The sequence below is a fragment of the Mizuhopecten yessoensis genome, unplaced genomic scaffold, assembly GCF_002113885.1.
Source record: "Mizuhopecten yessoensis strain PY_sf001 unplaced genomic scaffold, ASM211388v2 scaffold716219, whole genome shotgun sequence".
Taxonomy (NCBI): domain Eukaryota; kingdom Metazoa; phylum Mollusca; class Bivalvia; order Pectinida; family Pectinidae; genus Mizuhopecten; species Mizuhopecten yessoensis.
The window spans coordinates 65,121-84,897 of NW_018480007.1; the positions used below are offsets into that span (position 1 = coordinate 65,121).

Genomic DNA, 19,777 nt, shown 5'->3' on the forward strand with positions numbered 1-19,777 from the left:
TGACCAGGGTAGGAGACTATAGGATACCATTTTATCTGTATGACCAGGGTAGGAGACTATAGGATACCATTTTATCTGTATGACCTTTGTTAGAGACTACAGGATACCATTTCATCTGTATTACCAGGCTAAGAGACTTACGGGTAATATTTTACCTGTATGACCAGGCTAAAAGACTTAATGATAACATTTACCTGTATGACCAAGCTAAGAGACTTAAGGATACCATTTCATCTGTATGACCAGGCTAAGAGACTTAAGGATAATAGTTTATCTGTATGACCAGGCTAAGAGACTTAGGGATAACATTTTACCTGTTTGACAAAGTAAATACAATATCAAGTTGTATTACCTGTATGTCCGTGTAACCCTGTAAATGTGTCACTACAGCCTTGAGTTGATCCTGCAAACAGAAAATCAGTCCTTCAACATGATGAAAGGAAGTGATGTACAATTGTTACTTGCTATTGTGATGTGACATAGAATAAAGATAACCAAGTATATTCTTTTGAATGCAGATTGGCTTTTAAAAAACAAAAAGCCCAGGGGCCTTAATAGCTCACCTGGTATTTTATTTTTCAATTNGTTGGGGAGTGACTTACATTAATACATATCAGGTAAATATCAGTAAAATAAAAAATATAAAACAGTTATAACCCAAAATTTACACCAAAAAAAGGGGAATAGTTAAACTTCAATCAAGTCATAAAAATTCCAACAAAAGTTTGAATCATTTTCTACTGAATTCAACAAAATTTACACATAAATATAATTTCTCTACATAAACCATAGCAAAAATATTACCCTCTGCCAAATGAGGAAATGGGTTACCCATGGATAAAGAAGTTCACAATTATGATAAAGCCCTTTTTTATTCTAAATTCTTATCCTAATCACATATTATATATAAGCATCATTTTAAGATATTTTGGTAAAAATCTAACTGTAAGTTTCACAGAAGAAGTCTTTTGAAGGTTTTGAACTCTGTGACAGTTTATGTCCCTCGACCCCCTTGGTCAGGTCAGCTCTATACTGAATATAGATTCTGATCCCCACTGCAGGCTGATGTTTACTGATAATTATCAGTCTCATCAAAATCACACCATAACAAACAAAAAGCACTCGCAATATATGTCAACTGAGTGACTCAGGTAACCTAAATAAATAATTTGCAAAGCTTAAATTTTCCTTTTAGACATGTGAAGAAATCAACTTTTTGCAAATGTTGTCTTCAATGTTGACTATACTATGCTTTAATCTATAAGAAAATCAAAGAAACCTGTAATAGTAAACACATGGTATATATCACTGAAAAGGTTCATTTAGCAGGAATATTAGGTATAAATGCAAGAACGATGGTGAGACCAGGGGGCTTACTGGCTCAGCCAGGTTTACGACACCTTGTTCACCACTGTGATGAACAAGGGGAAGTAACTCCCACAGCAATAACGTCTCCAGTGACCAAGCCGGCAGAATTTCAGTGAAACTGTCTGGGTAAGAACATCGTTTTTACATGGCAGTGACTCGATGAAACTTGCATATAGTTCAATTACATAAGTGATTTAAATTGTCATTCAGTACATCAGGGAAGACTAAACCAAATACATCATGTACTACACCACAAAATTATCTAAGTCTGAGCCTACACATGCTATTACAAGATGCAGTGTGTTACTTAATTACTTTTTAGATAACAATATTTAGGCAGGTATACCTCAACCTATCCAACACTCAACCAATCAAACACCTGAATCTGACACCTGAACCTGTCTTACACCTGAACTAATCCAACACCTGAACCTGTCTATCACCTGAACCAGTCCAACACCTTAACAACCCCAATACCTGAACCTGTTCAACAACTAAACCTGTCTAACACCTGAACCTGTCTAACACCTGAACCTGTCCAACACCAGAACCTGTCTAACACATGAACCTGTCTAACACCTGAACCTGTCTAACACCTGAAACCTGTCCAACACCTGAACCTGTTTAACACCTGAACCTGTCTAACACCTGAACCTGTCTAACAAATGAACCTGTCTAACACCTGAATCAATACAACACCTGAACCTGTCTAACACCTGAATCAATACAACACCTGAATCAATACAACACCTGAACCTGTCTAAACACCTGAACCTGTTCAACAACTGAACCTGTCTAACACCTGAACCTGTCCAACACCTGAATCTGTCCAACACCTGAACCTGTCTAACACCTGAACCTGTCTAACACCTGAACCTGTCAAACACCAGAACCTGTCTAACACCTGAACCTGTCAAACACCTGAACCTGTCAAACACCTGGACTTGTCCCACAAACTACCTGTTCAGTAGCTGCATGACCTTAAAACTGTTTTGCCATATTTTTCACTTAAACATGTTTTAATTGATACTTACAAACTGTTTGCTAATATTTGCAACTTCCTCATCCTTCAAAGCCTGCAAAATGGCGGACTGGTTCCTCAGGCTTTCTGCTGCAGTGGTTTTCTGGAAATACAATCAACACATACTACATATGTAATGTCTATAACAAAAATATCAGTATTTCCATTTGGAAAGGATTTCTTTCTAAATTACACATGTTTGTTTGTTAGGCATAAAATAGAGATTATGCAATAATTGGTTAAGACAAATCATATTCTTTTTCTATCTGTATTAAAACAAGGCAAAGTATTGCAAGTCAATCCATAGTCCCCCTCCGGTGCTGTGTTTTATATTTAACAAACAGTAAGTCATGTCAGTAAGCGTAGGTCACAGTGAGGTCATAGTGACCTACTTCTTGCACTCTGCCATCCCCAGATGTCCTTGTACACTAAATTTGGTTACTCCAAGTGAAATAGTAGAGAAGATATGTCCCGGACAAACTTTTTGAATATTAAAGGTCAAAGGTCAAGTCATACTTCACAGTGACCTAATTCTTACACACTGCACTCCGCCATCCCAATATGTCCTAGTACACCAAAGCTGGATACTCCAGGTTATATAGTCTAGAAGATTTGCAACGGACAAACTTTTTGAAAATTAAAGGTCAAAGGTCAAGTCATCCTTCACAGTTACCCAATTCTTGCACTCTGCCATCCCAAGATGTCCTTGTACACCAAGTCTGGATATTTAAGGTGATACAGTATAGAAGATATGCCCTAGACATACATTTTCAAAAGTAAAAGTCAAAGGTCAAGTCAAAGGTCACAGTGACCTAATTCTTGCACTCTTCACTCCACCATCCTTAGAAGTCCTTGTACATTAAATCTGGTTACTCCAGGTGAAATAGTACAGAAGTATGTTCCAGACAAACATTTAAAATAAATAAAGGTCAAAGGTCAGGTCATAGGTCACAGTGACCTAATTCTTGCATTCTGCACTCCATCATCCAAAGACGTCATTGTATACTAAATCTGGATACTCCAGGTGATATAGTATAGAGGATATGCCCCCGACAAACTTTTTCAGGACACTCCAGGTGAAATAGTATAGAAGGTAGGCCCCGGACAATCTTCTCAGACGAACAGAAGGACAGAGTGCAAACCTATAGCTCCCCCTGGAAATGGTGGGGGACTAATAACGAATCACACATACCCACATAACTGCAATCAGTATGAAGGTAACAAACTATATACTGCTATCACTGCTATCAGTGTGTAGGTAATAAAACATATATATACTGCTATCAGTGTGTAGGTAATAAATCATATATATACTGCTATCAGTATGAAGGTAACAAATCATATATATACTGCTATCACTATATAGGTTACAAATCATATATATAAATGTAATGCTATCACTATATAGGTTACAAATCATATCTATATACTGCTATCAGTGTGTAGGTAACTAATCATATAATTATATATATACTGCTATCAGTATTCAGGTAACAAATCATATATTTACTGCTATGAGTATGTATGTAACAAATCATATATATAGTTATCAGTTTACAGGTAACAAATCATATATATACTGCTATCACTGCTATCAGTATGTAGGTAACAAATCATATATATACTGATAACAGTATGTAGGTAACAAATCACATATATACTGATAACAGTATGTAGGTAGCAAATCATTTATATACTGATAACAGTATGTAGGTAGCAAATCATATATATATACTGATAACAGTATGTAGGTAACAAATCATATATATACTGATAACAGTATGTAGGTAACAAATCATATATATACTGATAACAGTATGTAGGTAACAAATCATATATAATAACAAGTGCTAGACATGTTTGTAATGGCAGCCAATATTAGTGCTGACAATGAGGACAGGAAATAGCACATGGTCATGGTACCGCACTTGCCACATACATTGTATTGTAAAATATCAATTTTTCCCTACATGAAATGATGGTTTCAATGTCACAGGTGACACTGTATAAGTTTCCCCTTCACTACCATATATGTATAGTCAAACTTTCTAATGTCACATCTCCATTCAGAGACCACCTGTGTCAGGAGACAATTTTTAATTTTTCCCGTAGTAGTGATTTCATTATGAATTGAACCTGTACGTATTATGATACAACTTGTGTTAAAGAGACCACTTTTAGAAGTTTCCATGAGTAGTCTCTAATACAGGTCTGACTGTCCTTCATTAATGTGGCACTGTCCTTCACTGATGTGGCACTGTCGTTCACTAGATATGTGGCACTGTCCTTCACTAATGTGGCACTGTCCTTAACTAATGTGGCACTTTCTTTCACTTATGTGGCCCTGTCCTCCACTAATGTGGCACTGTCTTTCACTAATGTGGCACTGTCCTTCACTAATGTGGCACTGTCCTTCACTAGATATGTGGCACTGTCCTTCACTAATGTGACACTGTCCTTCACTAGATATGTGGCACTGTCCTTCACTAATGTGGCACTGTCCTTCACTAATGTGGCCCAGTCCTTCACTAATGTGGCCCTGTCCTTCACTAATGTGGCCCTGTCCTCCACTAATGTGGCACTGTCCTTCACTAATGTGGCACTGTCCTTCACTAATGTGGCCCTGTCCTTCACTAATGTGGCAGAGCACTTCAATATGTTCACTCTGCTTTAAACTCATTCAAACTATACATCTTCTAACTGTATCATTTTGTCTCAAATAATTGACAGCAAACAGATTAAGTGCAGGATGAAATCTAGTGATTTACATAACTCTTGACTGCAGTAATAAATGTTCATAACAAGTTATCAATAATTGATACCTAACCTTTCAGGGTTTATATACAGATGAACTACAAACTGATGTACCACTAGCAGGTATAATATACATACACTTGGATCTGCTGCTAAACTGTCAGCTGAAGTGTTAAGACGAGTAACTGCATCTTCCAATGGTGATGTAGTGATGTCCATGTTCAACTGGAAAATAATGTAGGTCATCAAAATTACATACTACAGTAAAAAAACATCTTTATAAACAAATTAAAAAGAATGTATAGTCTGTAGATGTATTGTAACCTTTTATATCTTTTTTACAAATGATGGTGTCTTTAAAGTCTTATCATCCATACCTATTCTATAATTATGTAACTATTTTATGAATTGATTTATTTAAATCTAAGGGACCCCATTGGAACTAAGTTACAATGTGGCTTTATGGGTCATCCTAGATAAAGGCCTAAATTAATTGAATCCAATCTGGCTTTTAACACCCTGACTGACTACAAGCTCTGGGGACTTTTGTCCAAATGCAAAATGTGATATATGTATAATGTCTGACTTTTACGGGAATAAATATTATTATCATCACTTTTATTGTAAATAAGGTTTTAAGCATAAATGTTTTAGCTTATATATAATAGCATCATCTATTATATTTTTCCTGAAGAAACTGTGAAAGAACCCTTAAAATGACAAAAAGTCTAGAAGGTTTTGCGTTTGTAGCCTAAATTTTATACCGAATGGTGCTGATATGGCCCAACACCAGTCCAAATATATATATGAAACTAGAAACATCAGTTGTAAGACATTAAAGGATCATTGCCTCTGTGGTTGACCTATAAATAGCAATTCATGTAGTGACATGTGGACCCTGAAATACAACTCGACAGAGGTATTCTCATACTCGACCTTGGTACGAAATTTGCTGGAAATCTGATGATGTATTGCAACAATAAATGTCGGACATTGACAGTAATGCGATTTTTCAAAATGTAGTATTTGAGAAATATTTGAGAATTAACCAAAAACTATTGTCATTAGTTCAGTTTTATATTACTAATTACTAAATTAAATTTTGAACAAACAGGTTTTGAACATATAAGTTCTGATGGTAACCACTGACATAACAACTCACCTGGTCTGTGTACTGTGTGAAATTGATTGCATCCACCCCTGAGCTAGAGAAATTATCGAGTTGAGTTTTTAATCCTGATGGGATTATAGTTATACTGCCAATGTTTGGTAGTGCAGTATCTATCACACTGTTAATCCTCCCAGTGACTTCCTGCAAAACAAATCCAAGTTAAGTTTCAAGAATACTATTCAGGATAACTCATAATACTGAATTTGGCTTTAATTTAAGATCCAAATATGACTGCCAAAAACTGTAACTAGGCATTTTGATAAATCATTTCTGGTCAAGAGAAGGGTCCTGGCCCAAATGTACTACAGTTATATCCAAAACCTAGTTTTACGGAGGTTACTGTATATTAAAGAGAATGGCAGTGCAGTGGGACAGGGATCCTTAAATCACTTCCTAGTAGAAATCTGTCTTCTATGACAATATTTTATTGATGTTATTACTTTAGTGTTGATGAAGGCATCAGTCTCAAACTTGTGTTTTTTTACTCACTGTCATGGTGAGCATAGCATCTGAGTCCACATGTATTTATTTATTCTCTGTGATGTTGAGTTTAGAATCTGAGTCATACTTGCAACATTTAAATGTATACACTGTCGTATTGAATATGGAATCAGAGTCAAACTTGTGTTTGCGGACTAACTGTGTCGTAGAGTCAAACTTGAGTTTATGGACTAACTGTGTCATTGAGTCAAACTTGATTTTATGGACTAACTGGGGTTAAGTTGTCCAAATCAAACAAGTGCTTCAGTCTGACAGCTGTGTACAGTGCCTTATTGTGTTCAGACTTCCTGTGGTGTTGGGTAAGTTTTCCAAATCAAACAAGTGCTTCAGTCTGACAGCTGTGTACAGTGCCTTATTGTGTTCAGACTTACTGTGGTGTTGGGTATTTGTGATCAGACTTACTGTGGTGTTGGGTAGGCTGTCCAAATCAAACAAGTGCTTCAGTCTGACAGCCGTGTACAGTGCCTTATTGTGTTCAGACTTACTGTTGTGTTGAGTAAGCTGTCCAAATCAAACAAGTGCTTCAGTCTGACAGCTGGGTACAGTGCCTTATTGTGTTCAGACTTACTGTTGTGTTGAGTAAGCTGTCCAAATCAAACAAGTGCTGCAGTCTGACAGCTGTGTACAGTGCCTTATTGTGCTCAGACTTACTGTGGTGTTGAGTAAGCTGTCCAAATCAAACAAGTGCTGCAGTCTGACAGCTGTGTACAGTGCCTTATTGTTTTCAGATTTACTGTGGTGTTGAGTAGGCTGTCCAAATCAAACAAGGGCTTCAGTCTGACAGCTGTGTACAGTGCCTTATTGTTTTCAGATTTACTGTGGTGTTGAGTAGGCTGTCCAAATCAAACAAGTGCTTTAGTCTGACAGCTGTGTACAGTGCCTTATTGTGTATAGACTTACTGTGGTGTTGAGGGGGCTGTCCAAATCAAACAAGTGCTTCAGTCTGACAGCTGGGTACAGTGCCTTATTGTGTTCAGACTTACTGTGGTGTTGGGTAGGCTGTCCAGATCAAACAAGTGCTTCAGTCTGACAGCTGTGAACAGTGCCTTATTGTGTTCAGACTTACTGTGGTGATGAGTAGGCTGTCCAAATCAAACAAGTGCTTTAGTCTGACAGCTGTGTACAGTGCCTTATTGTTTTCAGATTTACTGTGGTGTTGAGTAGGCTGTCCAAATCAAACAAGTGCTTCAGTCTGACAGCCGTGTACAGTGCCTTATTGTGTTCAGACTTACTGTTGTGTTGAGTAAGCTGTCCAAATCAAACAAGTGCTTCAGTCTGACAGTTGTGTACAGTGCCTTATTGTGTTCAGACTTACTGTTGTGTTGAGTAAGCTGTCCAAATCAAACAAGTGCTGCAGTCTGACAGCTGTGTACAGTGCCTTATTGTTTTCAGATTTACTGTGGTGTTGAGTAGGCTGTCCAAATCAAACAAGTGCTTCAGTCTGACAGTTGTGTACAGTGCCTTATTGTGTTCAGACTTACTGTTGTGTTGAGTAAGCTGTCCAAATCAAACAAGTGCTTCAGTCTGACAGCTGGGTACAGTGCCTTATTGTGTTCAGACTTACTGTTGTGTTGAGTAAGCTGTCCAAATCAAACAAGTGCTGCAGTCTGACAGCTGTGTACAGTGCCTTATTGTTTTCAGATTTACTGTGGTGTTGAGTAGGCTGTCCAAATCAAACAAGTGCTTTAGTCTGACAGCTGTGTACAGTGCCTTATTGTGGTCAGACTTACTGTGGTGTTGAGTAGGCTCTCCAAATCAAACAAGTGCTTTAGTCTGACAGCTGTGTACAGTGCCTTATTGTGCTCAGACTTACTGTGGTGTTGAGTATTTGTGTTCAGATTTACTGTGGTGTTGAGTAGGCTGTCCAAATCAAACAAGGGCTTCAGTCTGACAGCTGTGTACAGTGCCTTATTATGTTCAGACTTACTGTGGTGTTGAGTAAGCTGTCCAAATCAAACAAGTGCTGCAGTCTGACAGCTGTGTACAGTGCCTTATTGTTTTCAGATTTACTGTGGTGTTGAGTAGGCTGTCCAAATCAAACAAGTGCTTCAGTCTGACAGCCGTGTACAGTGCCTTATTGTGTTCAGACTTACTGTGGTGATGAGTAGGCTGTCCAAATCAAACAAGTGCTTCAGTCTGACAGCCGTGTACAGTGCCTTATTGTGTTCAGACTTACTGTGGTGTTGAGTAGGCTGTCTAAATCAAAAAAGTGCTTTAGTCTGACAGCAGTGTACAGTGCCTTTTTATGTTCAGACTTACTGTGGTGTTGAGTAGGCTGTCTAAATCAAACAAGTGCTTCAGTCTGACAGCTGTGTATAGGGCCTTATTGTGTTCAGACTTACTGTGGTGTTGAGTAAGCTGTCTAAATCAAACAAGTGCTTCAGTCTGACAGCTGGGTACAGTGCCTTATTGTGTTCAGACTTACTGTGGTGTTGAGTAGGCGTCTAAATCACACAAGTGCTTCAGTCTGACAGCTGTGTACAGTGCCTTATTGTGTTCAGACTAAATGTGGTGTTGAGTAAGCTGTCCAAATCAAACAAGTGCTTCAGTCTGACAGCTGTGTATAGTGCCTTATTGTGTTCAGACTTACTGTGGTGTTGAGTATTTGTGTTCAGACTTACCGTGGTGTTGAGTAAGCTGTCTAAATCACACAAGTGCTTCAGTCTGACAGCTGTGTATAGTGCCTTATTGTGTTCAGACTTACTGACGTGTTGAGTAAGTTGTCAAAATCAAACAAGTTCTTCAGTCTGACAGCTGTGTACAGTGCCTTATTGTGTTCAGACTTACTGTGGGGTTGAGTAAGCTGTCCAAATCAAACAAGTGCTCAGTCTGACAGCTGTGTATAGTGCCTTATCCTCCTTACACAAGTGCTTCAGTCTGACAGCCGTGTACAGTGCCTTATTGTGTTCAGACTTACTGTGGGGTTGAGTAAGCTGTCCAAATCAAACAAGTGCTTCAGTCTGACAGCTGTGTATAGTGCCTTATCCTCCTTACAGTCACTGAAATAAAACAATTAAATCAACATATGAAAATTTGTTTTATTTCAAACTGTGCTCTTTGTTTTTGTTACAATTCAATAAATTTCACTTTTGTTAACATCTTTTCCATAAGATTTAAATGCATGTTATTTCATAACTATTAGAAATAAATAATATATCGTTCTAGACAAAATCAATGTTTAAGATTTAAATGTGTGTTATTTCATAACTATTAGAAATAAATAATATATCGTTCTAGACAAAATCAATGTTTAAGATTTAAATGTGGTTTATTTCACAACTATTAAATAAGAATTTTTCACTTTTCATAAAAGTCACTGTTTGATCAATCTATATCTGTTTCTGACACAAGTTGAGTGCAAAAACGCAACAAGACTACTGTTCTTGTGAAGGATTTGGACACAAAACATCCAGGTTTCCGAGAGCTAATGCTGTGTAATCCCAGGTTAACCCTGTCACCTCTATGTAACTTCAATAAACTCTTCCATGCATTGATTTGGATGAGTCCATTATGGTCTACAGTGGTGAAAGGGTTAACAATGATATATTTATCAGGATCTGTATGTTTCTTACCAGAGTATCTGTAACATTTATTGGTGGATCATCAATGTGGATATATCGCTTTTAAACAGTTTTAAAGTACTTACAGAATCAATGAAACATTGTGTAAAACAGTCACAAAATTTCTCAGAATTAAAACCCCTTATTTCCTGAAATCCTGCCTTATTATATAGTATTTCAATGACAAATTTTGCAGAACAATACAATTCACTGATGCTACAGTAGATTGTTACACCTGTGAACTTACCTGAGGATGCTTCCAAGAGTGAGGTTAGCTGGGGCATTGTCTCCATACAGCAGCTTGCTGATCCGAACATTAAGTATCTCATCCACCAATGGTTCATAAAGCTATATCACACAAACACATTAGTACAATAGGTCAACAGGTCAACAAGGTCAACAAGGTCAACAAGGTCAAGGATTTGAACTCTAATCTAAGGGAATGTTCTCCAAAGTTTAGAGTTTTAAGTTCATATTAAGCTAAGAACATATAACAAGTCCACACATACGTAAGCTAATGTTAGGACAGTCACCAGCTACTGTATGGCTTGAAAAGATCAATAATATAAGGGAAGGGAATGATTTTTTTTAAATTCTAGCTTAAACGACATTCAAGTATTTTCCAAATAGTGCTGCTTTTAATAGTTATACAAATCATGTTCTCTTTACTGTCTTTTCATGATACTGAGATTGTTCAATTTGTAAAAGGGATTTACCCATAATAATTCTTTGCAACAATTATTCAGTGGTGAGCTAAGTGGATTTTCAGCATCTCTGGTGTACATATTTATTTTCTTTGGACTCTCTCTCAGATAGTGCATTTCCAATTTGACCAATCTAGTCCTCATTGTGAATTCTTGCTTTTGCCACTGAAGTCACTGTTAGGTTTAAATGTTTCTCGTTTCTGAGAGTTAAACAATTCCTTACTTTCGTAAAGGTACAGGTTCCATATCTAAAAGATACACAAAGTCCTCACAATATTGAGTATACTTTATAAAACATGACCTTGATAACTGACATTACCTGGATATTTTCCACGCCCATGTTGATTTCACGACACATGATGCCGTACATACTCCCTCCCACCAGAAACAGTATCAGTACGACAAACATCAGGATGGAGGCAAACAGGAAGGACCATACAACACCACTGAAATATCAAATAACTACATTAAGAAATTGGCTTGAGGAAAATGTTTACCACACATATTAAACAGGATGGTTACTGCTTACCTTTCACATTTAATCAAGCTACAATAAAGCGAGAAATTTAAGCAGTCATAATGCTTAGCTATAAAAAAAATAAAAGTTAATATTTGACAATAAAAGATATGTCCATCAGCCATAAGCCTGAAAGATTTATAATTTGGTGCCTTATATGGTCAACATAGAGGTATGTTATATTCAATAATATATCATCCTAATTTACAAATTTACTGTTATAAAGAAAACTCAGCTCATTATCGCAACTCTTAACTAGGTATTCATATCATACCAGTCAGCAATTTTACTTTTGTAATACCCTCTGTCTGCGACCTCCATTCCCCTTCAACTTTTATCTACATACCATACATGTTGGTCGTTGCTTAACCTCCACTCCCCTCCATCTTCAATCTATATACCATACAAGTAGGTCACTGCAACCTCCATTCCCCTCCACAGTCTATCTATATACCATACAAGTAAGTCATTGCTACCTCCATTCCCATCCATCTTCTATCAACCATAAAAAGTAGGCCACAGTAACCTCTATTCCTCTCCACCTTCTATCAATATACATGTACCATACAAGTAGGTCACTGCAACCTTTATTTCCCTCCATCTTCTATCTAATACCATACAAGTAGGTTGTGCTACTTCCATTCCAATCCACCTTCTATGTATCCAACATACAAGGTATCACCATTGTCTTTCCATCTACCTACTTACACCTATGAAAATTTATCTATTTAGGTATTTATGCTCAATATACCAGGTATTCATCCAGATAGTTATTTCATGGGGATGAAAGTTTCACAGGACACAGACACTACATACCATACAAGTAAGTTACTGGCAGCTCCTTTGTTACAGCACTGTGCTCCATCACCTGGACGATCCCCAAATGTGCCAAACATGATACCCATGTAGTAGAAGACGACTGCCAAGATCACCACACACGGAATGGCTATGCACGCATACCACCTGAAAGTACATAGAAAACAGTCTGTCAACATCTTAACACACAGCTACAGATGATTACCATCCGCAGGTAAAGGGTAGATTGTGGAAGGATAGGTCTGTTTCAGGTGTGATCTGTAGGAGATTAAGGTTATACAGACAGGAGGTCAGGATTATAACTGAAGTCTGCAGAAGGTCAGGGATGTAGCAGGTTATGACTGTAGAAGGTGAGGGATGTAGCAGGTTATGACTGTAGAAGGTGAGGGATGTAGCAGGTTATGACTGTAGAAGGTCAGGGATGTAGCAGGTTATGACTGTAGAAGGTCGGGGATGTAGCAGGTTATGACTGTAGAAGGTGAGGGATGTAGCAGGTTATGACTGTAAAAGGTGAGGAATGTAGCAGGTTATGACTGTAGAAGGTCAGGGATGTAGCAGGTTATGACTGTAGAAGGTGAAGGGTGTATGATTTCAGGTCTGCAAAATCTCAGGGATGTAGAGCATAGCTTTTGAAGGTCTGTAATGTGGAAACAAACTGGATATGCCACATACAAATTGCACCATAGCTTCTACAGGAGCATGTATCATTTTGGTAAAATAAAATGGTGTTTATGACCGTATGATGATATTTAGTCATAATTCAATGTAGATTGCTCACCAGTAATCACCATATTTCTTCAGATATTCATCAAGGTCCTTCAGCTGTGGTTCTACATTGCTGTTTATGGAGTCAACCTACAATTAGAACAGCTCATCAACATTACATGCCTATAATCTATGACTGATCAAGCTAAATAAAATGTAAAATGAGGAATAACTTTTGAAATGCTGCTGAATGTTCCTTAAGAAATTACAGGATCTACAACTGCAATAAAAAGTGCCAATAACACACAATTTGCTTCCCTTGACAACTACAATTCTATGTAAATGTTGTATGCTGAAACATTGTATGGGAATTTTTTTATCAGACAGGTCCATTTTGCACACTACAATTATAAAATGATAATGAGCTGTAACCAATAAGTTGAATATTTTTTATACATTATCTCAGATCTTGAGAATATTGGAGGATAAGACTGTTAACTTGTACTTACAAACGGTTGTACAGTTTCATTGACCTTATTCAGCTGGCCAGAAACCTGCTGGGTTATTTCCTTAGACTGATTAACAGCATCTGAAAATTTAAATGTATTAATTTTTTATTGAAGGAACAATGATTCCAATGAGGTTTTAATGTACATTTAATACTGAATGTATTGATTAAATTTAATTGTTTGATATGTCAAAACATTTCTATGAACAATGTATACCATATAGCAGGATATTTACACGATTTAGTCAATAACGTGATTGCAAAAATATGATCCGCAGAATGATATGACATGCGTAAAAATGAGCTTCATAACTGTCATGTTGTCATGAAAAGAGAGGCTGTGGTTGTAACAACTCTTATACGTCAAGAGTAATGAAAGAGTTTTGTAAATTGATTGTATCACAAATCTCATAATTTTGTTGAGGATTTGTTTAACAAAATACACTTACTTGTTATTGCGCTGTGCTAAAAAACGTGACCATTTAGTTCCGTCACATGTCTAGATCACTAAATTCAGTAAATTGTAATCTTCGTAAATTTAATTATCTAATGTTGGGTCAAAATTACAACTTTTTTTTCACAATAGGAAAACCTCTACCTCATTTCACTTATATCTCATTATTACAGATTTAGATAGTCCTCTAAACACATTTCTCTATCTGTGACTAATAATGTTGTAGGTCTAATTTTCTACTCTACTGAATGTTGATGTCAGTATCTATGCATTCACGTGTATTTTTCAAATCACTTTTCAAAGTAGAAAGTGAACTGACAAGCAGACCTTGCTCCATACCGTAAGTCTTACTTGCAATATGTGCTAGGTGAGCTGATACAAATTGAACCAATTTAGTATTTATCATACTCTCTAGACTTTTATAGACAAAGTATGTAAACCTACCTCCATGTTTTTGTTTTTGATTAGGGTAAAATCCCACCCAGATATGTATTCACTTTATACAGTGTTACATAGCTGTATTTAGAATCAAAATGATGGCAGTGATGGACATAAGTCGTATCAATGATGTGACCAGATCTTAATGACAGCTGGGCTTCTTATTAGCTAGGACATTTTCAACTTCTTGCGAGATTTGTCACTGAACTAGGACAGGTATACAAATGTATAAACTTTAACATTATTTACATGTAGTGAGATTTCAGCGATTCAGATTTTTGTACAACTATGATATGTCAAAACAAATCCACTATATTTTTTAAAACATCATCAGAACATACCATACAAGTAAATCTACTTACTGTCTGTCAGAACATACCATACAAGTTAATCTACTTACTGTCTATCAGAACATACCATACAAGTAAATCTACTTACTGTCTATCAGAACATACCATACAAGTAAATCTACTTACTGTCTGTCAGAACATACCATACAAGTAAATCTACTTACTGTCGATTTGATTGTTTATGTCTCCAGTCAAATTTTTCTGAAGTTCGTCAAATTCTGCTCTGGCCTAAAAATGAATGAGAAAACAGAATCAAGATTCTATAACAGTACACATGTACACAGATATTTAGTGTTATAACATATACCAGTCACCATGTGTACAGCTATGTAGCAATTAGGTAAGGAACTAAAGAGTAATCAATCAAACAATTACACAACAAAAATATACAGATACATATGTACTATATAATACAGTCTACTAATCAGTTAAGACAAACAATATGTTTTTTTCTCAAACTATGCCAACATTTGCATAATGATTTGTAAATATTTTACCGTTTGGGTCTCATTGATAATTCCTTGCGCTCCTTGCATATTGCTTGCTTCACTGGCTAAATCTTGAACCTACACAAAACAAAGAAAAGTTTAAAACTATTGCCAATACATTGATGCTGGTCGTGAAAATACAATAAAACAAACACTTTATCTGAATAATATATGTACGTAAGACATTAGAAGATCATGATTCATCTGCTTTTCTTTATTAATGAACGGGTTTATATATAAGCTCAGTCACCATCACACACATGGCCAGATAAGTATTTAAGGATCTTACATGGGATTTCTTTCCTAAAAGTCTAAAATCCTTCAATCTTGGCTCCATATATCTACCACACACCTACTATGTCATAAAATTTAGCTACATTGTTTACTTCAACTAACCCAATGTGACCTGTCAGGTTTTCAAGACTGGATATGACACTGATTTCAAACTCTGCTTGGAACATCTCAAGAGTTACCCATAGAAAGCACTTGGATATCAAACAAGGCCTAGCAAAGCCACAACAGTTGACTGCCTTTACGAGCATTGTACAGTGACTTTTCCTGACTCTATGATGAGTAGTTTTCAGTTTATATGTATTTATATTTGATGTTTCATCTTTAGTTTTGAGAAAGTTGACAAGTCTAGTTGTAAGTAATTGCTTACTGGGGCTACTATAATTGGCATTCTGAAGATATACATGAATGTGAAGTTTTATTTGTGTTAACTTTTGATGTTTGTATGAAAAAAGTCTCAAATAATTCTACAAAAATGTCATTTGACATGCACATGACCTGTGATATAGCCTCTTCATGCTTATAATAGGGTATTTTGTTTTTAAGACTGGTTGGCAACTTTGTGTACATACTTTTACTGAATAACAAGATAACATGATGATGATGTGATAAAAGCTAATAATGATTGTAAATTAATTAGAAAAGGAATAATATTGTAAGTTAGTGTTCTACTTACTGCAGTGAAGTCTGTTCCAGTACCTACATCAATACTTGGGCACAAACTAGATGGGATGGAGTTGTCATCGCAGGTTTTATTGATACTGGTCTTAACACTGTTCAATGTAGTAGCTATCTGCTGGTTAAGGTCATTTATAACCACCAGTGTAGCAGAAACGTTATTCAAATCCGCTAAAACAGCTGAGGCATCTGGAATACGGTCAGAAAACGAACTTTAAACAGTCATTCTACCACTAGTAAAGACATGTTAATTCAACCGTAGAAAAACAAGTGTCAGTTTAAACCTCATTACTGTGATCCTAGCAGTTAACCAAAATAGAATCGGAGAAAAGTCCATAGGATCTACCTCTTTAACGAATTTATCATATCAATCATATCTCTAACCTTACACACCAAAATGTTTCCCTTAACTTGAGCTTGGTCCCCAATTCAAAAGTGCTGATGTAACATTAAATACCAGTTAAACTTTCGCCTTTTTTAACCTTTAGTGATGCGGGCAAATTTATCATCGTAATGAAAATAAGTACATACCATACCACATGTAGAAATTACATGTCGGGCAAATTCAGATGAAGGCCTGTTGAAAGTTTAGTGGGCACAGTATACACTCACTAATCATAGTTAAACATATACCCTAAATTCTTGATAATAACCCACGACTTTATTTCATTTCAGTAAGGATTTCCAGGTTAACTTTTGAAGCAAGCTTATTTTTGAAGTCATCCAGATTTAAGCCATCAATTGCTTACTTGCATGTCCTCCCTTTTAAGTATAGAAACATAGCGTTATAAAGGCTTTTAATAAAACATTTATTTTTTATTTTTTTTTGCAACAGTGAATAATGTGATTGTAACCTGTGAAACCTGTTTGAGGCCGACAAGGAAAATGTGGCTCATACCTTGAATCCAATGCATATTTACAAGGCCAGTCTATTTTCAAAGACAGCTTATTTCAAGGAATGTTTGACTACAATAAATCCTAGGCTTATTTCAAAAACCTATTATCAAAATTATTTGGTATTGAAGTTGGCAGTTCTTTAGTGCAGGTAAAACAAGACAGAGTACTACCCCTTTTGGTAAGTGTATGAAACATAATATACAAAATACGACACTGGACAAAGTGACACATATGAATCAGGTGTAAAGAATAAATGTCTAGTAAGACTAAAAGAACATGTACATTTTTCTTTGAGGTTTCAGAAGGATACCTAGTGGTAAACAGAAGCACACTTATGTATATAGTACATGAATGAGAAGAGAAGGAACTATAAAATCCTGGTATCCATGACTGTATTAGATATGGAAACCTAAATTCAGGATAATTGATTCTTTTCTCTTTCATTTACTGTGAGACACAGTAAAGCAAGGGACATAACGCCATATACAGTGGGACACAATAACCAACTTCAGTATATGAGACTCTGTCATCGCAAGAGGTACTCAAAAAGGACATTTGGGAATTGTAGAGTTAATGAGATATGTCATTGACAAGTTGATGCTCAGGCTATTGAAAATATAATAATAAGAATAAGAATTTGAGGTTCTTATATACCGTTTTATCACAACCTAGTTCATAGGTTGTCTCAAAGTGGTTCACAAATTATTATCCGTGGTTATAGGGCCTTTGCAACCAGCCAATATCTTTCTCAACTCCCTGTGGAGCATAAAGCTGGTGCTGCCATTTTGGCGCTCACAGCTAGCATTCTACAATTCTAGCACTGCCCAACCACATACTCATTTACAGCTGAGTACACTAGAACAAGGGGAGTCAAGTATCTTGCTCAAAGATACAACACAGTCCCGTGCTGTGACTCGAACCTGCAACCCCTCGGTCATGAGCCTGGCGTCCTACCACTAGACTACCATGCCTCTGTGACCTCTGTGTGACTTAACTACTGTGTTACCTCTTCCTAGACGTTCAGCATCAGTCAGTAATGTGTCCGCATTAATTGTCCTTTTCACTTCATCAATTGTTGATGCAGTTGCACCTATTTAAAAGAACAACCATTTCAGAAATCATCAACTCATTACAGTTTAAAACAATAACTGACAATAGAAATATGTTTTTTCACTTTCATTTTAATAAAATTATGCAGTCTTTGGATAGGCAATGTGAAACAAAGAGGTTCAAGTGTAATAAAAACATATTTTTCTGTACAATTGTATAAATATATATACAGTATCATGGAGCACCATAAACGTAGCTTACATACCGTACATAATTTTCACTGAGAAATACTTTAGATTATTGAATTACAGAGCACAAAACCATTTGTTTACACTTTATCTAGTTGTCTCCCTTACCATGTCAAATAATTTGGGTTTGTTAAAGTCTTAAAAAGATATACTAACTGATATATAGTTAATTTATTTGTGTTTTACGTCCTATTAACAGCTATGGTCATTTAAGGATGTGCTAGGTTTTAGTGGTGGAGGAAGCCGGAGTAGCCGGAGAAAAAACACCTGACATGCAGCCTGTGCCTGGTGACTACCTCCATCGTGTAGGCCCTAAACCTGCGACCCAGCTGTAGATATATATAAGTGAAACAAATAGGCCTGAATAAATAACACTTATCATAACTTTGATGGTATTAAACCCAGTTGCTTACAATTGTAGAAAATCCAGTGCTGCTTTATAATTACACTCAGAACACCAATTAGCGATGAAACTCATGGTTCTCAATACTTTCTTTCTGATTGGTGGAAAATTGTTGTTGTGGAGGTAAGGTCATGGTTTTTGTGGATACTATTTCCATCTGACATACATGTCATTTTTAAAAACATTTGTGAATTTCTGTCAAAATTTTAATATGTCACGATGTGATTGCCAGACTTCCAACCTTACTCTTACAGTAGAAAGATAAGACAAATTTAGATTAGAAAAAAAACCATTCACGTGTAATAATTCGCTCTGCTATGCCTTCATAAAAGCATTCTGAATTTGTACCTAACTGAAATGTTGATTTGATTGATTTTATAGAATTTCACGAAATCATGTCAACTGGTAAAACAATAAAATACTCTAATCAAACACTGCTCTTATCATTCAAATGGTACTATGATAATCAATTTACATACTCTATACATTTATGAGGTAGGTTTGGTTTATATGGATTTATTTCAGACTAAATTAGTCATCCTGTGTCAACTGTACCTCTTATCCTGCTAACAACCCCATCCACTGTCCTGTCCAGTGTACTGCTGCCCGCCTTCTCAATATCCTGGTAAGACAATTCAAAGGGTGAGATTGGCTAGTAGCATCACAGACTACGTAAACTAACAAATCAATTAATTATTGTGGGTCTATCAGACAGTAATATAGATGTACTTTGATGGTGAAGACAGCAAGGTAAACTTACAAGTCAATTAGATATTGAGGGTCTAGCTGACAGTAATACAGATGTACTTTGATGGTGAAGACAGCAAGGTAAACTTACAAGTCAATTAGATATTG

The 19,777-nt window shown here is 36.3% G+C and overlaps 2 protein-coding genes across 2 annotated transcripts in view; both read right to left on the reverse strand.

Annotated features, from left to right (window-relative positions):
• LOC110442158 (prominin-1-A-like) overlaps positions 1–9,416 on the reverse strand; it is a 36,159-nt gene extending 26,743 nt beyond the window's left edge. The window contains exons 1-5 of the mRNA XM_021485629.1: positions 9,406–9,416; positions 6,306–6,455; positions 5,282–5,368; positions 2,403–2,492; positions 353–403 (exon numbers count right to left, since the gene is read on the reverse strand). Of these exons, the coding sequence (XP_021341304.1) occupies positions 353–403; positions 2,403–2,492; positions 5,282–5,362 (222 nt within the window). The 5' untranslated portion in view covers positions 5,363–5,368; positions 6,306–6,455; positions 9,406–9,416. The remainder of the gene's footprint in view (positions 1–352; positions 404–2,402; positions 2,493–5,281; positions 5,369–6,305; positions 6,456–9,405) is intronic.
• A 271-nt stretch (positions 9,417–9,687) lies between these two features.
• LOC110442148 (prominin-1-A-like) lies at positions 9,688–19,566 on the reverse strand. Its single transcript, XM_021485616.1, has 11 exons — positions 19,478–19,566; positions 18,228–18,311; positions 16,323–16,513; positions 15,365–15,433; positions 15,032–15,095; positions 13,627–13,706; positions 13,191–13,267; positions 12,413–12,559; positions 11,399–11,525; positions 10,623–10,723; positions 9,688–9,814 (listed from the first exon to the last, which is right to left on the reverse strand). Exons 4-11 carry the CDS (start codon positions 15,401–15,403, stop codon positions 9,688–9,690), a joined length of 762 nt encoding a protein of 253 aa, XP_021341291.1. The 5' UTR covers positions 15,404–15,433; positions 16,323–16,513; positions 18,228–18,311; positions 19,478–19,566.
• Between the last annotated feature and the right edge of the window lie 211 nt (positions 19,567–19,777).